The sequence below is a fragment of the Ictalurus furcatus genome, chromosome 1 (genome assembly GCF_023375685.1).
Source record: "Ictalurus furcatus strain D&B chromosome 1, Billie_1.0, whole genome shotgun sequence".
NCBI classification, from domain to species: domain Eukaryota; kingdom Metazoa; phylum Chordata; class Actinopteri; order Siluriformes; family Ictaluridae; genus Ictalurus; species Ictalurus furcatus.
Window position 1 is genome coordinate 15,582,583 of NC_071255.1, and position 20,817 is coordinate 15,603,399.

General features: G+C 38.8%; 2 protein-coding genes and 1 long non-coding RNA gene across 5 annotated transcripts; 2 read left to right on the plus strand and 1 right to left on the minus strand.

The window, feature by feature from the left end:
• The first annotated feature begins 37 nt into the window (after positions 1 to 37).
• LOC128609859 (uncharacterized) lies at positions 38 to 3,171 on the plus strand. 2 transcript variants are annotated; one of them, XR_008386291.1, is made up of 4 exons: positions 38 to 1,913; positions 2,322 to 2,432; positions 2,606 to 2,680; positions 2,830 to 3,171. It is a non-coding gene; the product is annotated as an uncharacterized LOC128609859 (long non-coding RNA). The 2 variants fall into 2 exon arrangements; XR_008386290.1 differs by having other exon boundaries at positions 2,606 to 3,171.
• A 379-nt stretch (positions 3,172 to 3,550) lies between these two features.
• On the plus strand, positions 3,551 to 11,485 carry cct3 (chaperonin containing TCP1, subunit 3 (gamma)). The gene is made up of 14 exons (XM_053628732.1): positions 3,551 to 3,819; positions 4,397 to 4,458; positions 4,552 to 4,602; positions 5,417 to 5,479; positions 5,573 to 5,669; positions 7,094 to 7,211; positions 7,388 to 7,574; positions 8,377 to 8,526; positions 8,617 to 8,749; positions 8,870 to 8,951; positions 9,061 to 9,241; positions 9,360 to 9,605; positions 9,814 to 9,945; positions 11,075 to 11,485. Exons 1-14 carry the CDS (start codon positions 3,792 to 3,794, stop codon positions 11,165 to 11,167), a joined length of 1,623 nt encoding a protein of 540 aa, XP_053484707.1. The 5' UTR covers positions 3,551 to 3,791; the 3' UTR covers positions 11,168 to 11,485.
• Positions 11,486 to 13,654: 2,169 nt separating this feature from the next.
• Positions 13,655 to 20,365, minus strand: tmem79b (transmembrane protein 79b). Of its 2 annotated transcripts, none has more exons than XM_053628744.1 (5): positions 20,103 to 20,360; positions 17,893 to 18,611; positions 17,313 to 17,507; positions 16,820 to 17,036; positions 13,655 to 15,948 (listed from the first exon to the last, which is right to left on the minus strand). In XM_053628744.1, exons 2-5 carry the CDS (start codon positions 18,500 to 18,502, stop codon positions 15,747 to 15,749), a joined length of 1,224 nt encoding a protein of 407 aa, XP_053484719.1. In that variant the 5' UTR covers positions 18,503 to 18,611; positions 20,103 to 20,360; the 3' UTR covers positions 13,655 to 15,746. The 2 variants fall into 2 exon arrangements, with proteins under 2 accessions (XP_053484719.1, XP_053484728.1); XM_053628753.1 differs by having other exon boundaries at positions 15,912 to 15,996; positions 20,103 to 20,365.
• Between the last annotated feature and the right edge of the window lie 452 nt (positions 20,366 to 20,817).

A 20,817-nucleotide genomic window follows, 5' to 3' on the forward strand; every position in this document is an offset into this window, starting at 1 on the left:
GCCTTTGCCATGATACTCAAAATTGAGCTCGGGTGCATCCTGTTTCCACTGATCATCCTTGAGATGTTTCTACAGCTTGATTGGAATCTACCTGTGGTAAATTCAGTTGATTGGACCATATTTGGAAAGGCACACACCTGTCTATATAAGGTCCCACAGTTAACAATACATATCAGAGCACAAACCAAGCCATAAAGTCCAAGGAATTGTCTGGAGACCTCCAAGACAGGATTGTATCGAGGCACAGATCTGGGGAAGGATACAGAAACATTTTTGCACCATTGAAGGTCCCAATGAGCACAGTGGCCTCCATCATACATAAATGGAAGAAGTCTGGAACCAGCAGGACTCTTCCTAGAGCTGGCCACCCGGCCAAACTGAGCGATCGGGGGAGAAGGGCCTTAGTCGGGGAGATGACCAAAAACCCGATGGTCACTCTGACAGAGCTCCAGCGTGTCTCTGTAGAGAGAGGAGAACCTTCCAGAAGAACAACCGTCTCTGGAGAACTCCATCAATCAGGCCTATATGGTAGAGTGGCCAGATGGAAGCCACTCCTCAGTAAAAGGCACATGACAGCCTATAACAGAATATTGAACTCTTTGGCCTGAATGGCAAGCGTCATCTCTGGAGGAAACCAGGCACCACTCATCACCTGGCCAACACCATCCCTACAGTGAAGCATGGTGGTGGCAGCATCATGCTGTGGGGATGTTTTTCAGCGGTAGGAACTGGGAGACTAGTCAGGATTGAGGAAAAGATGAATGCAGCAATGTACAGAGACATCCTTGTTGAAAACCTGCTCCAGAGCGCTCTGGACCTCAGTTTGGGGTGAAGGTTGATCTTCCAACAGGACAACGACCCTAAGCACACAGCCAAGATAACAAAGGAGTGGCTACAGGACAACTCTGTGAATGTCCTTGAGTGGCCCAGCCAGAGCCCAGACTTGAACCCGATTGAACATCTCTGGAGAGATCTGAAAATGGCTGTGCACCGACGCTCCCCATCCAACCTGATGGAGCTTGAGAGGTCCTGCAAAGAAGAATGGGAGAAACTGCCCAAAAATAGGTGTGCCAAGCTTGTAGCATCATACTCAAAAAGACTTGAGGCTGTAATTGGTGCCAAAGGTGTTTCAACAAAGTGTTGAGCAAAGGCTGTGAATACTTATGTACCTGTGCTTTTTTTGTTTTTTATTTTTTAATAAATTTGCAAAGATTTCAAACAAACTTCTTTCACGTTGTCATTATGGGGTATTGTTTGTAGAATTTTGAGGAAAATAATGAATTTAATCCATTTTGGAATAAGGCTGTAACATAACAAAATGTGGGAAAAGTGAAGCATTGTGAATACTTTCCGGATGCACTGTATATAGGAAATTAGTAGGCAATAATGTTTTAATGCTTAATGTTATCCTGTCAATCATTTTGATTTGCTTAACACACTTTTTTCCACACATTTTGTGTTTTATGCACTAAAGGAAAATGGATAATGTTGCCTTTCTAATAATATAATTATATTTATATGGCCTGTAAAGAGTGTGTTTTTATTGGTTTTGGGGCCTTTTTTGCGTTATTGAGGTGGGGATAGTAGAAAATTGACAAGACAATATAGGATAGAAGGGTGGGGGTGTGATCGGGAAAATACCCTATAAGCTGGGAAACGAACCCTTCACTATAGGAGAGAAGCAATTGATTTGTCACCTTTCTCTGCACTTAGACTCAACAATGAATTAACAAATAAATAGGTTATTTACATGAAGTATGTTCATGATTTTATTTATTTACACTGCCTAGAGAGTACTTCAAGATGAGAAGAAGCTGTCTCAGTAAATGTGACTGGGTGGACATAAAATGGAATGGAGGACAAATTAACCATTCCACACAACAGGACTGGCACAGCTGTGGAGTGTTTGTCATGTAGGTTGGATTTCCTCATTAAATTGTACGACATAAAGAAAAACAAAGAGTTTATCTTATAATAAACTCTGACACAGTTCTTATAAATTTGTGGAGCAGTATGTTGATTTAGTTCAGTCTTATAAGAACTCTGGAGTGTACCTAGACAAAAACCAGAATGGAGTGGGTAAATTGAGGCTACATAGAGGAAGGGTCAGAGCAAATTCTACTTTGTGTGGAGGCTCAGGCTCTTCGATGTTTGTTCAATGTAGATTATGCAAATAGTGTATTGAATGTGATTCATGGATTTAGATGCATGTGTTTTGTTTGTTTGTTTGTATGTATGGCTGCTGTGGTGAAACAATCTCCCCTGGACAATAAAAAAAAAAAAACACATTAACTTATCTTGTCTTATGTGGATGGCAAAAGTAGTTGTTGGTGCTTTTCCAAATATCCCTTGCCATTTGACTATAAACTCATCCAAGGAGCGCATGGAACATCTGCAACTGACAATGGCAGAGGAACTTCTGAAAGCCTCAGGTAATTTATTACTTGTACAATAACGTATATAAAGTATAGATTTTTATCACAGAAAAACCACACATTTTGTAACATCATACTAAGTAGTAGTATTAAGTAGTAAACATATGGTAATGCTATTTACATTATGTACCATTTGCCAACAGAGCTAACATATAACTGCATGTTTTCAGTATTCAAGAGGGGACATTACTGCTACATTATGTGCTGCCTCAAAACCCCTGGATGGTGGTGCAAAAACATTTTGGGTGGGTAATGTAGCAATGATTATAACATTTTTATGGGAACACCATTTTGTTTACAAGTGTGTGTGTTGTGTGTGTAAGAGAGTGAGTGAATGAAAGAGAAACTAATTGATTACTGAGCAATTTGATAAGATTATATTATCTTTTTTCAGATTGAATGTCACTGCTGCAAGAAGTGGTTTCATGTGGCATGCCTTTCTATGTCAGAGTAGCAGTTCAAAAGGGCTCAAAAGGTTGACTGGAAGTGCTGCCTATGTAAATAATTTTGAATTCCTCTGGCTCCCATCCACAATCTAAACATGTACATAAATAAATTAAAAGAAAACAAATAAAAATGTTTGAAATATTAAAACATTCGTGGATCGTCAGTTCTTTTAATTATTTCATTAATAGGACATCTATTTTTTTAAGAAAACCATTCAATCCAGTACGGGTCATTTTGACCCCTTTATGCATTCGTGAAGGTTTTTTTGGTTCATGCATTGTAGGGTTAAATATCAAAAATCTAAAAGGTGTATGTCCCTTCAAATGCTATTGAGCTTTAAATTATGGTATATTTAGTGTATGGGCCCATTTGGTAGTGAAATTCATATCTAATTTACATATGATTTAATAGTTTATTTTATTAAATATCAAAAATCTAAAAGGTATGTGTTATATCTGACACCTACATGAACATTTTACAGTTGGTTATATGACTGTAAGTCAATCCCTTCAAATGCTATTGAAGTTAGAATGGTGTTTAACAATGTCGTATGTAACTTTAGAGACGGTCCCTTAATTTCCACATATCCGCGAATATCGAACATCCAACATCAAACCGACTTTATGCCAGTATATGGACCGTTAGTCGCTGCAAGTTCAACAGAAGGAAATTTCTGGCACGTTCAGCTAGAGCCCGCCCCAACACGAGTCACCCTCACGCTTTGATCCGCTCTGTCTCGTCTATAACGACGAAATCGTTGCGGTGATTGGCAAAAAATAATGTCTATCATAATTTCTTGATCGTTCATTGGTGGACAGCTTCAGTGAGTCTCCGGCCACGCCTCAGTCTTCCTTTCTTCGCCACACTGCGTGCGGATCTCTGTGCCGGTTAACGAACCACGCCGCAAACATGATGGGGAGACCGGTTCTCGTGCTTAGTGAGATTTTTTTATTTCTATGTGTTTGAACAAGTATTTGAAGGCTGCTGTATAAACGGCACCCCAGTCAACTCAAAATGGCCGTTTCTAAGACTATTCTCCTAGTAATTGATGGGATGCTAACAGGCTAACGGGCATGGCATGGGCCTAGCTTGGTCACCGGCTAACTAGCTTATACGGCGCTTAGCTTATCTTCCTTGCCAGTTTGTGACTGTCTATCTGTCTGTCTACATATAACGTGAATGATTATTTCTGTGAATGGGAAAGAGGAGGATAATTAGCATGCTGGTCTTGCTGTGCTTCCAGAACATTAGCTAATGTTGTAATCTGTCGCTTGCAGTCATTTCCTAGTTACCGAATGAACCATTACAAGGCAGTATATTCTATTATAGGGAACTGTAGCTAGAGTTGCTAGTTAGTTGGGGGTGATATTACTCAAGTCTAGTTAGCCATAAAGCTAATCAATCACAACTGCTTATGAATGATGGATTAGTTTCAGCGACCCGCCCAGCTGGTTACAGTCTCAAAGAACATGCAGCTGTTTCTGTTATACTTACAACATTCATCTTTATTTTAGGCCAGAATATGAAAAGAGAATCTGGCAGGAAGGTCCAGCTAGGAAATATTAATGCAGCTAAGGTAAGTCATTTATTTATAATGGACTCGTGCAGCCTTGGTTTACAAACCTGTATTTGTATTAAATTGACTAAGATATTTTCTTTTGTTTTTCAGACCATCGCAGACGTAATCAGGACGTGTCTGGGACCAAGAGCTATGATGAAGGTGTGTAACAACGAATGCTTTTCACTTGGCCTCAGCATCAGCTGTAATTCGGTTGATTTTGGTGTTGAATTATAACTGGGGGCCACACCCTTCCACATTACATCACTTTATTACTAGCTGAATAGAAATGCCCAGTTGCCTTCAAAAATCAGACACGTCACTGCACCCCTGACCCATTACAAAGGTTTTATGCTTAGAACTTAGAACTAAGGCATTATCCGATCCCTCCCGGATTTTGTGATCGCAGAAATGAACACACAATCAAGGAAACACCGCGATAATTGCAATAGCTTGCAGTTTTCCAGATTTGCAGCATATTTGGACCAAGACGCGTCACGTGACGTCATCTGCCAAAGTCCCCTTCGATTCACATGCATTGAGAATGAGTACAGCTAAAAGGTCTCATTTACCATCAAATATCACTGCAAAAAAACAATTTAATGCAATTTCGCCGAATCAAGAAGTTTTCAGCAAAACAAAACAAAAAAAACCCTCTGCAAATTGCATCACAAATTTTGAAAAGCCTCAGCAAAATTGAGCATTTTTGGAATCATAAAAAAAACCTCTGTGAAATCCTGTATGGACTGATTTATCATCCATCCATCCATCTCTGGTGATCTGATCTCAAATGGACAGGTCTAAATGGAGTCCAGTATATCAATGTGGACCGCATCGAAGGGCCATGTGATCAATTATTCACATTGTCTGTCCAGTTATGATCACATCACTAAAGACTGTTGTTGATAAGTGATAACGGGCTTTAATCATATTGCCTTTTTTTCTTTCTTTTTTTTCTTTTTCTTTTTTTGAGCAGATGTTGCTGGACCCTATGGGAGGAATTGTCATGACCAATGATGGCAATGCCATTCTGAGAGAGGTACTAAAACATTTCTAGAAGTCTGACTGATCATTGTGCGTTCTGGTTGTGTTTTGGTTGATGGCTTTATTCACCACTGACTTTTCCCTGCAGATCCAAGTGCAGCACCCTGCTGCCAAGTCCATGATTGAGATCAGCCGCACTCAGGATGAGGAGGTGGGAGATGGCACCACTTCTGTCATTATCTTGGGTGAGTGGGCTTTTCTTCCATCTGTATCATCTATGATCTCTCTAAACTCTCTACCACTTTGTTGATTTGGGAATATTTCACAGTTTCTTAAATTTGAAAGTAGTTGAAAGTACTGTTTGGAGTCAGTCCCTCCATGATTTTGCAATCGCAGAAATTAATGCAAAATCAGATGAACTCCACAATATTTGGAGGAGCTTGAATGTTGTTTTTTTTTTTTCCCCTACTCTCTTGTCAAAAATTACCCTAGATCTTCTGCAGATTTGGGCCAAGATGCATCATGTGACTTCATCACAACGTGCATTCAGCCAAAACACTCATGTTTCATATGTATTGAACATGAGTAGCGCTAAAAGGTCTCATTTACATACAACCCCAATTCCCAAAAAGTGGGGACGCTGTCGTAAAATGTAAATAAAAACAGAATGCAATGATTTGCAAATCTCATAAACCCATATGTTATTCACAATAGAACATAGAAAACATATCAAATGTTTAAACTGAGGAAATGTACCATTTTAAGAAAAAATAAGATAATTTGAATTTGATGGCAGCAGCATGTCTCAGAAGAGTTTGGACGGGGAAACAATGGGCTGGAAAAGTAAGTGTTACTAAAAAGAAACAGCAGGAGGTTAATTGGCAACAGGTCAGTAACATGATTGGGTATAAAAAGAGTATCTTAGAGAGACAGAGTCTCGCAGAAATAAAGATGGGATGGAATCTGGATGGAAGCATATGTTGCTCTTAAACCTGTATATAACTATCAGCATTGATGGTGCCTTTCCAGATGTGCAAGCTGCCCTCTCCATAGGCACTAATGCACCTCCATACCATCAGAGATGCAGGCTTTTAAATTGAGCACTGATAAAAAGCCGGATGGTCCCTCTCCTCTTTAGTCCTCTTTAGTTTAGAGGATGTGGCGTCCATGTTTCCAAAAAGAATTTCAAATTTTGATTCGTCTCTTGAGAGACTCTGCCTCTCTTAAGATACTCTTTTTTTTTTTTACCCAATCATGTTACTGACCTGTTGCCAATTAACGTCCAGCTCTTTCTTTTTTTAGTAACACTTACTTTTCCAGCCTTTTGTTGCCCCGTCCCAACTTTGAGATGTGTTTTTCTTTAAGATGGTACATTTCCTCAGTTTAAACATTTGATATGTTCTCTTGTGAATAACATATTGGTTTATGAGATTTGCAAATCATTGCATTTCTGTTTTTATTTACATTTTACACAGCGTCCCAACTTTGTTGGAATTGGGTGTACAAACATCTCTGCAAAACAAATTCTTGCAATAGCTATTTTGAAAAAATTCGCATCAAAATCAAGCATTTTTGGCCTCAACTATAACAAAAAAAAAGGCTCTGTCAAATCCCGTACAGACCAGATATCAGTGGTCACAGTATAATAAGAATCTGTATTCGTGTGTAGCTGGAGAGATGCTGTCAGTGGCGGAGCAGTTTCTGGAGCAGCAGATGCATCCCACTGTGGTAATCAGTGCTTACAGGCAGGCTCTGGATGACATGCTCAACATCCTCAAAGAGATCAGGTAGTGTCTCTTTCCACACATGCTCAGTTCGCTCAGTCTGCTGAAAGTGTTAGAGGGATTTTTCATTCATATTCGTTTGCCTGTATGAAATCACTAATGTCAAGCCACATGATTCGCATTCGCACCCAGGATTTGGATGATGACGTGTTCAGTAAGCTGTTCTTTTTGCCCCACAGCACTCCAGTCGACCCAAATGATCGGGACATGATGCTGAAGATCATCAACTCAGCCATCAACACCAAGGCACTGAGTCGCTGGTCAAGCATGGCTTGTAACATTGCGCTGGATGCAGTGCGCACCGTGGAGCTGGAGGAGAACGGCCGCAAAGAAATTGATATTAAAAAGTATGCCAAGGTGGAAAAGGTAGGGGTCACACAGGATTTCGCTTTTAGTAGGAAAAGAAGCAAGTCAGAAAAACAAACAATGAAGAATACTGTTTGAATTCTTAAATATCTCAAATTGCTGTAATTGCCTGGGTTGTGCTTTCTTATGCTTATATGCTGGGAAATGTTATTTAGAACAGCAGTCGTTTGTTGATGTAGAAGCACAAAAGATTCTTGAAGTCAGCTGTCCTGAAATCCTGAAAAAAATTTTTTTTCCTTTTTTAAACTTTGTGAGGACACATTGTGCTCCTAAAATGATTATTGTCTTGTATTAAATGGGAGATATTTTTGCTCAGGGTTTAGGCTGTTGCACTACAAATGTGTCGGTAAATCAATAATTCATAATGCGGATTAATTTTTTACTCTCGCATCCACTAGGGACACACAGCTACCATGATGTAAAAGTTTACAAAATTGGTCAAAGATTCATGATTCTCAATTTGAAGCCAAAAATATGTATAGATTTCTGCATAGACATTTTGATCAACAAATAAACTTGAGCAAATATGGTAAAAAAAAAAAAAAATCCTCATATGAAATGTAGCATACCATATAATCATTGTTTTGATGTTTGTTTGTGGCGGGGGGCGTTAAAAAAAATAAAGAAAGAAAGAAAATATTTGCAGGTGGAAATGACTACAATCAGGAAACAACATTTATATTGGGATCCTTAGACTTATGTGAACAATGCAACTATAGAGTGTGGGCTTTGTGCCAGTACAGTGATTCAGCATAAAATACAGGAAATAAGCTTATTCAAAGGCTTGTTTGGCTGTGTGTAGGTGCCTGGTGGGTTCATTGAAGACTCGTATGTGCTGAAGGGGGTGATGCTCAATAAAGATGTAACACACCCCCGCATGCGGCGTCTCATCAAAAACCCTCGTATTGTGCTCCTGGACTGCTCCCTAGAGTACAAGAAGGGTGAGAGCCAGGTAAACCATAGGAGCAAAATAATATACACTCACATTTCCAGCCTTGTGCAACTCCGCCAAACTTTACTGAACATTTTTTACTCTCTCCAGACGGACATAGAAATTACTCGCGAGGAAGACTTTTCCAGAATCCTGCAGATGGAGGAAGAGTACATCCAGCAGATCTGTGAAGATATTATCCGCATCAAACCTGACCTGGTCTTTACTGAGAAGGGAATCTCTGGTACACACACAAACACGCACATGTTCTGCAGCTCACATACACAGAACGCTTACATGCTGTGATCCACAGTACTAACACTTTGATGTGATCGATTCCTCCTAAATCTCTTTCCCACCTTAGATCTTGCTCAGCACTATCTGATGAAAGCCAACATCACTGCGATCCGTCGTGTCCGTAAAACAGACAACAACCGCATTGCCAGGTAAGACTGGAATTAGAGTAGTCCCCCCCACCCCCACCTCTTATTTGTTATTAGGAATTTCTGTTATGAATTGACGTCATCATTCAACAGTTTTTCCTCTGTCCCTCAGAGCCTGCGGAGCACGCATTGCCAGCAGGACAGATGAGTTACGTGAGGAAGATGTGGGAACAGGGGCAGGCCTGTTTGAGGTGAAGAAAATCGGTGATGAGTATTTCACCTTTGTCACTGAGTGCAAAGACCCCAAAGCTTGCACTATCCTGCTGAGAGGAGCCAGCAAAGAGATCCTGGCGGTGAGAGACATTAGACAAGGCATTTTCACTAAAGAATTCATGAAATGGCGGCGCATCAAATTTGATTGGCTCCCCTTTGAGTCGTGATGTTCTGAAATGCGTGTGCTTTGTGTCCCAGGAGGTGGAGCGTAACCTGCAGGACGCAATGCAGGTGTGCCGTAACGTGCTGCTGGAGCCATTTCTGCTGCCAGGTGGTGGTGCTGTAGAGATGGCTGTGTCTCGCAAGCTGATGGAGCGCTCACGAGCCCTCACCGGCGTCGAGCAGTGGCCGTACCGTGCCGTGGCTCAGGCCCTTGAGGTCATCCCCCGCACTCTCATCCAGAACTGTGGAGCCTCCACCATCCGTGTGCTCACGTCCCTTAGGGTAAGTGAGTGAATTGTGTGCATGTTTGTATCTAAGCAAGTTTTATTTTCTGACCACATACAGTATGTGCATATGTTACTCAAGGATATCCACACGTAAATAACTTTTCTTTTCTTTTTTTCTTCTATTCTCTCATTCTATGTGACTGTGGCATGCTAGCTGGTTTCCACATTTTAAGTGTTAAATTGAAACTCCTGTACTCCTCCAGGCAAAGCACACTCAAGAGGGCAACACCTCATGGGGTGTTAACGGAGAGACGGGCACTCTGGCGGACATGGGTGAGCTGGAAATCTTGGAGCCGCTGGCTGTCAAAGCCCAGACATACAAGACAGCAGTAGAGGTATACACTCTTAAAGCATATGTCTCTTCTCTCATTCTGCTGTGTATATGAGTCTAGGAAAATAGGAAAATACTCAACTCTTGAATGCATTGCAGCACTCTCTTAAGATTCAGCACTAATGCATAAAATGTCATAATTACACTTGAAGTATTATTATTATTATTATTATTATTATTATTATTATTATTATAATGTTATTGAAAAAATGTTAGCAGTGTTAAACATGAGTGATGAAAACAAACCAGCTAGGGCATGAGCATTTTTATTTATTTATTTATATATATATATATATATATATATATATATATATATATATATATATATATATATATATATATATATATAATATATATAATATACTGCCACTGATGGAGAGCACATTAGCAGTAGCACTATGCAGTGCATATGTCATAAAAGCAAAGAAAGTCACCAGGAGGAAATCTTCCTTTAATCCAAAATTTAAATTACCTATAATAATTTTTTTTATTAAACTGGAATTTCCACTGAGGCCAAATCCAGAAACGGCTTTAACAATAAATGCTCACTACATATGGTATAACATTAAGGCATTGGTACCTACATGCTCAGTTGAAAACTATTTGAGATCCAACCTGTGATAAGTGTGTGTTGGAAGTTATACGCGCCCATCTAATGTCAAGGGCATGTTCTCTAATAAATCTAAATTAGCCCATTTAATCCTAGACCAAGTGACACAGGGATTAAAATGTTTAGGAAACTCATTTCAGTAGAGAAGTATTAAGTAACCAAAAGTACAAGGGGATTTTTTAAAATCACATTTATTTGCATTTCAATTTGCAAAATGTGCATATTTTTGAATATTTTAATACAGTTCAAATAGTGAAATTCATTTTGACAGTTCTAATGGAAAATAATAACCTCATTTATACTGTCATTTATTTATTTCAATTTGACCATTTATTGACCTATTTAAACTGGTTCTCTTGTAAATGTTTTTAATATAAAAATGTATAACTTACTGTAAATGTTTTCCAGCCTACAGTATCACCCATTTTTCATGTTTAATGATCTTCTTTTTCCACAGTACTCTGACACTGCTTTTTCCTATTTTCTTCTCCACCATTAATGAGCTGTACTCTTGTCTTTGCAGACGGCCATCCTACTCCTGCGCATCGACGACATCGTGTCTGGGCACAAGAAGAAGGGAGAGGAGAAAACAGGGGGAGGACAGGGAGCTGAGTAAAAAGAAGTAAAGAAAGCAAGGGTGTCAGGAGATCACCAAGATGGATGTCTAAAATAGTTAACAGTGATTTCTGATAGACTTGACCTCTTAAACACATTCTCTGGCTTTTATTCTACCATTAGGCCTTGCTTATGTAAAGATTTACTTGGCTCTTTGCTTTCAAGCCCTGTGTGAGGAATAATTAAACATGCCTTTAGATATGTGTTTTACGTTTGTCAATGTGTATATCCACTCTGATGCTTCACTCCATAATTATCTGCTGAGGTTCGGGTTGTTACTTTTCATTTGCTACTGGTGATAAAACAATTTTTTTCCCCCCTTCAGCCTTTCTCTTCTAAATTTCACGCTGACTACCTCCCACCACTGTGATTAAAAAGTCCTTTTGAAATGTTTGCACCTGCTTTCCAGAATTGTACAGTTCAAATTAAGCATCTAACTCTTAAGTATGCAGGAACCCTGATTGTACACGTTTGAACAAGATGGTGTTTAAACCAATGCACATTACAAAATGTAGTGGGTCTGAAATCAGCAGAACAGGTGCAGGGTTTGAATTTTAAATATCTAACCACAGCCCAGATAAGCGTGCACACAGCATCTTGATGTGCATGATCAGAAGCCTTATCTAAACGCATCAGCAGAAGCCAGTCTTCATGATCTTTGATTGATTTTACTCTCTAGACTTTTGCTGTGTGATAGCTTCATCTTAAGTTTCTCTCCTTCTATGATTAATCAACATAAATTACTTTTTGGTGCATCATTCGGACAGGAAGTACACAACTGACTATTCAGCAGCCGAAGATTCTAGCTGCTTTAGTAGTTGTGTATTTTTATTTATTTATTTATTTATTATATAGTTGTGATTTGATGGTCACTCACCAAGCACTTTATTTGGAACACAATACTAATACTGGGTTGGACCTCCCTTTGCTCTCAAGACAGCCTCAATTCTTTGTGGCATGGATTCTACAAATGCTAGTTGGAAACATTCCTTTGACATTCTGGTCCATGTTTACATAATTGCATCACGCAATTTCTGAAGATTTTTCAGGTGCATTTTCTGTTGGATTCAGATCTCATGACTGGGAAGAACACTGAACTCATTGTCATGTTCATGAAACCAGTGTGAGATGACTTTTGCTTTGTGACATGGTGCATTATGGAAGTAGCCATTAGAAGATGGTAAATTGTGGTCGTGAAGGGATTCACATGGTCAGCGACAATACTCAAACAGGCTGTGGCATTCAAGCGATGATTGGTATTAACAGTCCCAAATTGTGCCAAGAAAACATTCCCCACACCATTACACCACCTCCACCAGCCTGGTGACACAAAATCCCAGGAGATCAGCAGTTATACAAATATTCACACCAGCGCAACTGATACCAACAATAATGCCACGGTCAGAATCACTGATGATCGATGCTAACATTAACCAAAGCTGCTGGGCCCGTATGTGCATGATTTTATGCATTGCACTGCTGCCACATGATTGCCTGTTTAGAAAATTGCATGAACGAGTAGGTCTACAGGTGTTCCTAATAAAGTGGACTGTGAGTGTACACAGAATTGGTTGCATGCAGCAGGCTGTATTAAAAATCAGTCCTAACTCAGGTAAACTTATTGGTGCATTTGAGGTGTGCAGTTACTTACTGTAGCTCATCTGCTAATGTGCATAAATTATGAACGGACCGCTACTCTTTCCATCAATGGAAAGAGACCAGCCGTGACCAGATATTATTTGGATTGTGATCATTATCACACTGGAAGAATCTCCCAGATGCAGTGGTAGTCATTGCATTGTTACATCGCCATGACAAAAGGCAAGAAGGATGGCTGGCCATTAAACTGTTAGAAAGATTACTGAAAAAGACAAGCTTCCAGAGTGTATGGTCTCAGATCTTGAATCACTGTTTTTATCTGAGTCACATCTGCCAGAGATGAGACTCAATCCAAACGTTTATATAACCAATGAAAATGGCATAGTTCCATGTATTAATGTATTACTTACTTGCATAGCAGACAGTATGCATTAAAAACACAATCTCGGCATTGGTATAAAATTATATTGGATAACATTTACTGGAGTGAGAATGCAGAGACTTGGTGTTAATGTAACACTGCATCAAAAATCCTGCAGACCTCAAATTGAAGCTTTTTATTAGCAGACTATAAAATATGAAATATGAGGACTATATAAGTAGTGAAATTGTGAGAACACTTAGTACAAAACTATTTCAATAGTTTTATGTTAAATATTTAAGTGTCATTTGAGAACCCTGTATTTGGCATTGGTTCCTATCATGTTTGTCGAGTTTGTATGGTTTTAGTGCAAAAGTAAGTAGACTAATTTAACACATTTTGCAAGATCAAGGCCATGCCAGTAACACAGTCATAGTTGCAGTATTCTTTGCTGTGTTGGAAACAGTGACGGTAGCAGCATGAAAACATGAGAAAGTCACTTGTGAAAATCTACAGAAGCATAGGCCAAGCTAAAAATATTATTTCCAGTTTATTAAGGTTAGTGCACAGTATATAAGTGCGAAAAGGAAATACACAATACAACTTAAACTCTACAGACTTAGAGATTTTTATACATGTTGTTCTTTGTCTGGATTTTATAAAGAATTATAATATAGAATTACACTGGGAACAAATGAATCATGTGAACTATAATGCAGTGCATTCTCTTGTTTGCTATATTATTCAGCAGAGATAATAATAAATAGAAACAGTCAATGGAAGGTTTCTAGAAAACAAAAACAGAGCAGTATTTACTTTTGTTCCAGACTGACTGGACTGTTTCCTTCAGGAAAAACTAGTGGAGTTTTCCAATTGCTTATTTCCTTGCCAAGTATAATAGGTAATAATGTTGGTAATAATGCTGCAACATGATCTTAGCCTATAGGAGGCCTCATTTCTTAAAAAAAAAATTAATATACACACACACACACACACACACATATATATATATATATATATATAAAAACCCACACAAGAAAGCAGTTTTGGGAAAGGACTAGGCATGATCACCGAGCTCTGTGTGTGGACAGTCCCATCAGCTAGTTACAAACCAGACAGAGCTCCTGATTTTGCATGTGGAAGCTCTAGGACTGAAAGACAAGTACAAGAACAGCCATGACACATGGGCAAACTGTGCAGCTCATAGGCATGAATCTTATGGGCTATGCAAGCTTTTGTGATGGATTAAAGAAAACGACCAGTTATCACACAATCATCACACACTACCCATAAATAGACTTTCTACATCTGGCAACAGCATTCACACTTGTACAACTGAGAATGCTGCACCTCACTGGAGTGATTCTGTCTGATATTTGCACTATTTATCAATCCTGGCTGTTATTGTCCGGCAGGGCGCACGATTCGATTGTATTATAAACCCTTGTGATGATTTTGATACACAGCCTCCATTACATCTGAAAGAAGCCACCCTGCCAGTCAGAAATGAAAGGAAGAATAGAAGGTTCCACATGCAACCATAGTTCTACAAATGTACACTGACAGGACCACCTGGATCTCTCGGTTGGTGAGAACGGCCAGAGAATGAGTGTGATGGAGCGGGGGACCCTTTATAGGCTAGATTACATTATATAAAACAAGCAAATGGAAAACTTCACTAATTCTGAAGGAAACTGCCCTGGCAGTGCTCTACTCAAATCATATGCAACCCCCATTGTGCATGTAGTCTTCTGTTATGAGTCCCTTAGGATATAATGACATGATTTCAGAGAAAATAAATGGAAATTTGATCATCTTATTTACAAGAGTTACTACGAAAGTATCCAAAAATAACATTCAAACTTAAGACGTTTTAACACATTTGTTCTGTCCTTGATATTTCTTTCAATTGCCCCCCTCCCCTCACACACATTCAGATAATCCATACCCAGCTTCCATAAGGAATGGAAGACCTCCCCCTTACTACCATTTTAATGAAGAATGAATGGACCCACTTCAGGGACTGTATACTTCACACAAATACAAACTACACAAAACATGCTATAAGGTTATTTCAACATATTTTTAAACTCCATTCAGCAAGAAAAGAAATATTCAGCCTTTTCTTTTGGCATTAGAAAGAAAATAAGTAGTCTATGAAAATAAATCTTTCCACATCTGCCTGTGTTTCATTCATAGGCCATTTATTTTAAGCAACCTGCTGTCACTAAAGCATTTAAATATTGCTCAATTACGCTCTGGAATTTACTCATTAGCACTACTATTCACATAACTAACAACATAGACTGATCCATCACAGTAGGGTATCTTCTTACTACACGTCTTAAATAAGGCAACCATACATAGTCTCTTCACCCCTTTATCCAATGTAATCTGTCAAGCCAAACCGCAGATGTGGAATGTTGTGACAATCATTCTAAACTAAAAGGCAAAATCACAGCATGAGCTCCATGCACAATTCATATGTATTTGCCTCAAAACTACATTTTACATGTATGTAAGCGTTTGATCAGTGTTCTGTAAAGCTAGCAAAAATGAGAGATATACAAAGGCACAGTTGAAGAAACTCTCCCTCAGTGTTGGGGTATCTGATCTCACTCTATCCCCACAACCTCTTCCTGTACTCTGGAGGAGGGTTGGGTTGTTCCTGGTCATCCTGGGCAAAGATTGAGCCAGCAGAATCAGCCATGAAGATGAAGTACAAGTTGGCCACCAACATGGTCAGCATAGGCAAAAAGGAGAACCCGAACCCAAAACCCCTCAGGCTGCTTCCCCACGCTGCTGCAATCCAGTACACCAGCCTGTGGGTTACACAAACACTGTTGAAGGCCATTGCTGTTTATGTGTGCCTGCCAAGTGAATGAGTTACACACACACACACACACACACACACACACACACACACACACACACACACATACTGACATGTCATGCATGAAAAGCAAACAACTGGATGAGAGTATGCTACACATTTCTTCTGTATCTACTTTAAACATAAATCTAGTTCCTAATATCTAGTACCCTTGTAGTCTCAGACTTAAAGGATTTTCCATTTAGACATATTCAACTACAACCTTGTGAAGTGTTACACAATGGACAGGGAATGGGAAGGTGTATTTCAGTGGGGGTGCAGCAGTTTTAAGCAGCCTACATGTGGCATGAGCTTCAGTGTCACACCCAAAACCATTTATCTTTCAAGAGAGAATGTGTGTTGCTTACAGTGATTTATACCACAGTGCAGATAATTCTCAAATCAGGAGGTGTTCATTAATTTTCTATTAAAGCTCGGCTCTGTCAATTGTTATGACCCTAACATAAATGATAGTTTTATATTAATGAGCTCATTCTAATATATTATGTTATATGAGATTTAAGAAAAAACAAAACAAAACAAAAAAAAACACTTGTTTAACAAAGATGGAGCATATAATCATTGATATGGTGAAGTTTTCTCTTAGGAGACATTTCCCAATGTGAATGTTAGTTACTAGTTTGTTTATCTATATTAATAATAATAATAATAATAATAATAATAATAATAATAATAATAATATTATTATTATTTTAGCAGTTGCAGTTTCAGTTAAAGCAAATCCTAAAAGTCATGGGTATTGCAGCACCCTCACATCTTCGGCAATGTATACATTAATTAGGATAAAGGGATTATGTTACCTGCCAGTGGCAAAGATGATGGTGAGGAGAGGCACCAGTTTGAGAAGGTTCTGGTTCAGATAAGCAGCCATGACACCCAGCTGAAGGAAGTACAGGAGAAAGAGTGAGACGGAGTCATCAACGTAGCGGCGGTGGATGTTCACCTCTTCAACCTCTCCGTCACAATGAGGTTTCAGAGAACGGTAGCGCACACGGGACACACCCAGCACCAACACACCTGAAAGATTGAAGATCAGCACTAACTCAAATACCTGATCTAGCATTAGGCTGAGACATACAGCACCGAAGAGATCGTCTCTTCATCAACAGGAAAGAGGTGCTGGCAACAAGTATGAATTAAAAATTAAACACACACAAAAAAAAACACACACACACACACACACACACACACACAAACACACAAACACACACACACACACACACACACACACACACACACACACACACACACAAGTGATCAAGTCAACGTCTTGTCAGAAAGCTTCCTCATTACCCAGAACAATCGGTATGACTGCAAAGACTGAACAGCGCAGCATGTAGACCAATCTTAGAGGGGCGTTATCCAGCAGAGGAGCATCAAAGGGTAAGAAAGTATAGCCACCCCAGACCAGGACAGGGAAGACCAGAGCTGACATGAGTATAGATACGGCCATTTTCAGCGCATCACGATATGTCCCAGCACATGAACCTTGAAGGGAAAATAAATAAATAAAAAAAGCCATGAGACACTGGAATGCTTTAAAAATCACATTATTAGTTAAAGCACATTATGATTTTTTTTTAAACCCAGTTTAAATATTATTCAGAAGACATAGGAATCAAACAGGCCTACTTACGAGACTTTTTTTCTAATAAAAATTAAGTAACATCTCTTCCACTTGTTTACATCAAGAATTCAAAGAATTGTGTGTAATCTTTGTTTTATATCAGTTTTCCCATTCTATTCAAGGTTATCAATCATTTGGGAGTGGACTGGATGCTTATGTGTCAGCCTATTCAACACACCTATAGAAACAAAACATTAAAAAAAATTTTTTTTTAAAATAGGGTTGTTCTTTTTTCCCCCCACTCACAGACTTGCAAGTTGCTCTGTTTGGGATAGTCGTGGTAGTCATGGAAATCATGGTAGCCATCTGGAACAGTTTCTTGCTGTCTAATCAAGGCATGATTCTCCTCCGGCCACATTTCTGACCTGTGCTTGGGCGGATCAGGCAAGCTGGTAGAGCGAAGGACGCTTACACTCGGATTGAAGACCCCGGCTGCTTTCTCTGGCATACTATTCAACTCCTCCACCTCAATCTCCAAGTGTGGAGCCTTCTCTTTTAGCTCAGGCTGCTTTCCCTCCAGGCAGTCTTCACACGTTGCCTGCTTTTCTCGCCCACCAAGCTCTCTCTCGCTTTCCGTCCTGCTTACTCCTCCACGGACGGACCCACTATCTGATCTCTCGCTCTCTTTCTCTCCTACAAGATCCATTCCGCTCTTGTCTAGTTTGAGATCAGCCTTGTCTCCAGGCCAGGGCAGTGTGCTTGGCTCCGTATCCGCATCACTGATCTTTTCTTCTGTTCTTTTAATGTCTGTATTTATCTTCTTTTCCATTTCCCAGTCAGGAACAGAGGGTTCTGGTGTCAGAACTAGAGGAGCTTTGACAATTGGCACAGAGTCCGAAGAAAGATCCTCAGACATCTTGAATTAAAATATTTTAGACTTATTATGTAGTGGCGCATTAAATACCATCCGAGTGTTCATGAAAGGTCATCTCTCAGAACAGGGATCACATTTGAAGTTCTCCTTTCTGAAAAGAAAAAAAAAAAAACAAAAACAAAAAAAAAAATGCAGTAGGTCAGTAAGGTACATTTTAAACAACATACCACAATAAAGGTTTGTTGTTTTTGTTTTTAAATCAAGCTGTTAAGGAAGTCACATTGAACTGCAGTCATAGAAAAGAGTGTTCTCCAAAGGTCTCCAAGCTTTTTTTTTTTTGCAGTTCAGAAAATATTTATTTATGTGTACTTCAAATTATGTGACATTTGCCTCCAAAGGGTCAGTCATTACATTCTCCCTTGCATCTCAACTGTATAAATAATTTATTTTACTTAAAAATGATGTGTGAACAATATTTACTCATTACACTCAGTAAACTGGTATGCCAAATATTTGTTAAGGATATTTTTGAGTTAAAGGAATCTAAACTGATATTTTAGTAAATTAACATTGCTGATTTTGACTAAACTGCACTTAGGTTTACTGCCATGATGCACATCTTCAGACACAAAAATCTGTGAAACTTTAACAACTGAAAACTAATGGATGAATTAAAAATCCACTTCCTAATTATTATATTAACATTTCTGTTTATGGTACATCATCATCATCATCATCATCATCATCATCATGTGAAACTGTTGTGGAATGCAACAGAAACTACATCTATTCACATAGGTACACACATGTGCCAGCTGTATTTTAATATCTTCACCTAGATAACAACATGTAACTGTGTCTATTATGTAGTCTAAATAACATCAGGTATGATAGCATGAATGTCAATATCAAATTTTATTAAATTTTATTATATTTAAAAAAAAAAAAAAAGAAATGAAAAAAAAAAGAAGACAAAAAATCCAATTTCGAACAATGCAATGGTATCATTTCCTACTGTTTTGGTCCCATACACAGACATTAGACATATAGAATATTGGACCTGCTGTATGTGGCTCTTTAAAAGAACCTTTTAGGGAACCAAATAGATTCAACTATTATAAAACCAAGGACTTTTTAGTTATCTTTGACCAAGAGTGCACTCTAAAGTCATTAACCAAATGTGAAAAATGATTGGATAGGAGCTAAAAACGCAAGATTAGTGTGATATTAGGTTGTAATAATGATATTAGAGTATTTTAATTTAAATGTATTAACATATTGAAACACCATAAGCAAATTGCTGTTCGGCGTCGCGAGACTGAGGAACTTTCAGTCTGCTATTGCGACATTGCAGCTCGACACGCCACGCATTTTCATTTCTTACTGATTACAACATCTTCAACATTAAACATTAAAACGGAGAAAAAGCAAGCGAGCCTCTTTATTATAATCGCTCTGTACAGACATACTTTTAGTTAAAAAGAGAATAGTCACAGGCCCATAGGCTATATAGCCTAATGTTACGGACAGGTCTTTCGATAATACTGACAGAACAACCCGGAAGACAACAAGCAAACTCAGTAATTAGACACCAGTGAAAAGTTAGGTGTAAGTCAGTACTATACATTTCCAGTACACTTACCCAAAATTCAGTAGAATAGATTTCCTGGAGTTTTGGTCAGTTTTCCTAGCGAAACATGCTCCGGGTCTTATTTAGGAATTTTCCGGAAGTGGAACTTCAGGTGTGTCCAGGTGCGTGTGTGTGGCTCCATGCGCCTTCTACTGGCTGTGTCCCGCTTGTCAAACATTTGTAATGTAAACCCACATGTCGGATTTAATCCTCTCAGTTGAAGTTTGACCTTTTCTCCCACGAAGCCCTATTTTTGGAATTTTCCCTAGCACTATCTCCCACATTAAGACTTAAAGCCACTATGCCACTATGTGTGGGGGCAAAAGGCTAACACGGATGAATCTTGTTGTTGTTGTTGTTGTTATTGTTGTTGTTGTTGTTGTTGTTGATGATGTTGTGAAGCAGTTACATTAAGCCTCATTAGGACACAGAACTCGTAGTTTAATATTTCATTTATTATTTTTTCATTGTCAATGATCGCTGTGATGATGATGATGATGATGCTGATGATGATATTAATATCATTATTCATTCATTTTCACTTTATTCTGGTCCGGACCACAGTAAATCCAGAGTCTATCCTGAAAAAAAGATAGAGAATTCACCCCAAATGTGTATGTGTATGGCACCCCAAAATAAACGGCAGATCTACCTTTACTGCTTCAGAAAATATGGGCATCATATTAAGTTAATAATTAATAATTATAGTTATTATTATTGTTGTTGT